Here is a 3,281-nt window from a genome sequence, read left to right as displayed (position 1 = left end):
TTTTTGCCAATGTAATTATCCTATTGTGATTACTTAGATGTAACTCAATTTTTTTTTTATCGAAGATCGATTTGCCGATTTCATACGGAAATATCTATTTACAACAATAAACAATTTGCAAAACGAGTCATTGTCAATGCTTTGATAGCCGCATCCGCTTTTTTAAGGCCGATTGATTCACGTGGAGAAGAGAATGTCTAAATAAATTGATTTGCTTGAGAAAAATGTGATGCGTACAGTTACAGACATTTCAAACTGGACAACAATAAAAAATTTTGTTTAGCTAAATATTATACTTCTTTTATCATAACACTTGGTTATGGCTTAGGTTGTTGGGCTATGTTAGGATAGGTTATCGCGGCTGCGCTCATCCAACGTTGCACACTGGCCGGAATTGGACTTTTTTTTGGCATAAATTCAAGATTTTTATAGCGATATATTCTTGATATCAGTTACTTTTATAAAAGTACATACATACATATATTAACCAAGAAAATTACCAAATAACAATTTGAAAGTTTCAACCCTGTGCTTTCAGTGCGCTTTTAAAGTCGTGTGTATGATTAGCTGTTATTTTGTCAGAATTGGTTCAAGGTTGCGTTAATACAAATAAACAAAATTAGATATAGAAAATAAAGGTCAAGGTCTGCCTAATAAGAATTAGTTAATTTGCATATCGTGTGTGTGTTTGTTTATTGTTATTTAATGTGTTTGTTGTGTAGTATTTAAAGAAAAATACTAAACAATATTTTTGTGTTCCGTGGAGTAGAACTAGCAAGCTGACAAGTGATGACGCGAACTAATAATAATAAAAAAAAAGCTTAATAATAATTAGATTTTATTTGAGTAATAACAGTTTTTGCTAATTTTTGCTAATTTTTCCTAAACTTAACATTTTGAGCGAAGTACACCTAGAAATCTATGTTAATTTTTATCTTCGAAGTTAGGTTTTTTTCAAGGACTTTGAAATTTAAAGATAATGCACCTACCCGCACCAAGAAGAGTACGCACCCTTTAAATATGAAAAACTCGATAAAAATTTTCACAGATTTTTCCTATTTTCAAAATTTCTTTCTTTCAGCGCCAATACAAAATGAGTCCTACGAAATCACTCCCCACTATACTACTGCTCTGTTTACTTATCTTGATAGCACAAAACAATGCCAGTAATAACCAAGAAAAACGTCCACATATCATTTTCATTTTAGCAGACGATTTAGTAAGTACATATGTACATAAAAAATTTTAATAGTATTTTGATTTAAAAATTTACTGCCGAAACTCATAATAGATTACATATTAACGCTGTAGGGCTTTAATGATGTCGGCTTCCATGGCTCAGCGCAGATTCCAACACCTAACATTGATGCCTTAGCGTTTTCCGGACTCATATTAAATAACTACTATGTAAATCCAATATGTACGCCCTCTAGATCGGCGCTAATGACAGGAAAATATCCAATACACACGGGTGAGAAAAAATGTGATGCAGTAAAAATAATTTTTCAAATTAGTCCAAATATTTCAAGTGATTCCTCTTAGTGCTAGTAAAGCATCCGAACCAAGTACTAAACTTTACATTTCCATTCTCCCATCAGGCATGCAACATACAGTTTTATATGGCGCGGAACCGCGTGGTCTGCCATTGACTGAAAAAATTTTGCCACAGTACCTGAACGAATTGGGGTAAGTAATAGCTATACATAACTGCCTTTTTTTTTGATTAGATAGCATATCGCTAAATGTATAAAAATTTTTAATTTTAATGAATTCTTCTAAGTTTCGTTTTAAAATTTCAGTTACTCATCTCATATCGCCGGTAAGTGGCATTTGGGTCATTACAAAAGTGTTTATACGCCACTACAGCGTGGCTTTAAGACGCATGTAGGCTTTTGGACAGGACATCATGATTACTTTGATCACACGGCTGTGGAGCATGGCATGTGGGGATTGGATATGCGAAAAGGTAATTGCAAAGCAGATACAAAATTTAGAGCTATTCGAATAGATCAAATAGGTTAGGGCTAGGTTTCAGTGATTATTACCACAGAAAAGGGACGCAGTTAGGAACTTAGGTATTTATCTTTAGTGATGCCACGTAGCTTTTTTGAGTGGTGACCATTGTTAAAAAGCTCCTCAGCGTTAGTTAAGAAATGCGAACTAAAGAAAAACGAAAAATTCTCGCAAGAAAAAAGTCCTTGTATGTATATTTATTTCTTCAATAAAATTTATGTAATAGTAAAGCAAAATACTTTTTCAAGCAACAGAAATAATGAAAAATATTTCTTGCGATTATTTTTTGAGAGCTGTAAATAGCGCTTTGGCCTCGTGAAGACTGTGCAGTATTTTGTGATTTGTTCTGCATACAGAATAAATACATCTAAGAAAAAAAAATTAAAATAAAAATTTGTTTAAAATTTTGAAATTTTCGTGCATGTCTTGCATGCAAAAAAGGGGTGCCCCATACAAAATTTAGAAGTTGACATTTCAAAGACCACCCTACTGCACAGCCCATTAGAAAGAGCTGAGCTGATTCAATCTCAGCACCGTGCTGCCTTGAAACGTGAATGCCATTTATATATTGATCTGTCAAAACCCCAACAAACAATGAGAACTGTGGTTTAGCAGCCCTCGATCTACCAAAGGTCAGTCTTGCGTTTACATATAACTTACTGCCATACCTAAACAAAGGCGTTGGGCGGAGCGGTTTCTGACGCCTACCGTTAGCGCCGAAGTGGTATACCTAAACAAAAGCGTCAACGCTACGTCAAATGCAGAAATAACACCAACAATAAGCAGAGGTTTGTTTGTGTGTAACACGAAAATGACAGTTTCGCCGTTTTCTGCAGCCAACTACAATACCTAACGCCCTGTCAAAATCGGATTTTCCAACCGCTCAGCGTTGACGACGCGTTGTTTCGGTATGTTTCATACAAATTGTATGGGCATGAGAATTTTTGACAGCCGGACAACGCTGACGCTTTTATTTAGGTATGGCAGTTAGTCTTCGCCCAGCGCTCGCTGAGCTGACAGCAGGCCCATCTGTCCAAGAGTGCACCACTGTGGTACAAAGGGGGCCCACCTCCTCCATATGCGGTGATAACGTTTCAGGGCCAACCATGCACTTTTCCGCAATGTCGCTGTGGCCCCCAACCCAAAGTAGCCTAATAAGGAAATATTCCGACATAATTGAGAGGAAGAGCAGACACTCCCTGATCAGTTTTAAGTGTACTACCATTGCCTTCAGGGCCCTGACAGCCGCTTGTCTAGCAGAATATTTA

At 36.2% G+C, this 3,281-nt stretch overlaps 1 protein-coding gene across 1 annotated transcript; it reads left to right on the top strand.

Annotated features, from left to right (window-relative positions):
- Positions 1–1,081: 1,081 nt before the first annotated feature.
- Positions 1,082–1,966, top strand: LOC108354494 (arylsulfatase B-like; the record flags this gene model as incomplete). The annotated part of the gene is made up of 4 exons (XM_017605673.1): positions 1,082–1,219; positions 1,312–1,471; positions 1,599–1,686; positions 1,800–1,966. Coding segments are annotated over 4 exons (553 nt in total), but the record flags the coding sequence as incomplete, so codon positions are not given.
- Between the last annotated feature and the right edge of the window lie 1,315 nt (positions 1,967–3,281).

This window comes from Rhagoletis zephyria, unplaced genomic scaffold (genome assembly GCF_001687245.7).
Source record: "Rhagoletis zephyria isolate East Lansing unplaced genomic scaffold, Rhagoletis_zephyria_1.1 Rzeph_scaffold_36431, whole genome shotgun sequence".
Lineage (NCBI taxonomy): Eukaryota > Metazoa > Arthropoda > Insecta > Diptera > Tephritidae > Rhagoletis > Rhagoletis zephyria.
Note: the sequence above shows the minus strand (reverse complement) of the source record. Positions and strands in the feature narration are given on the sequence as shown.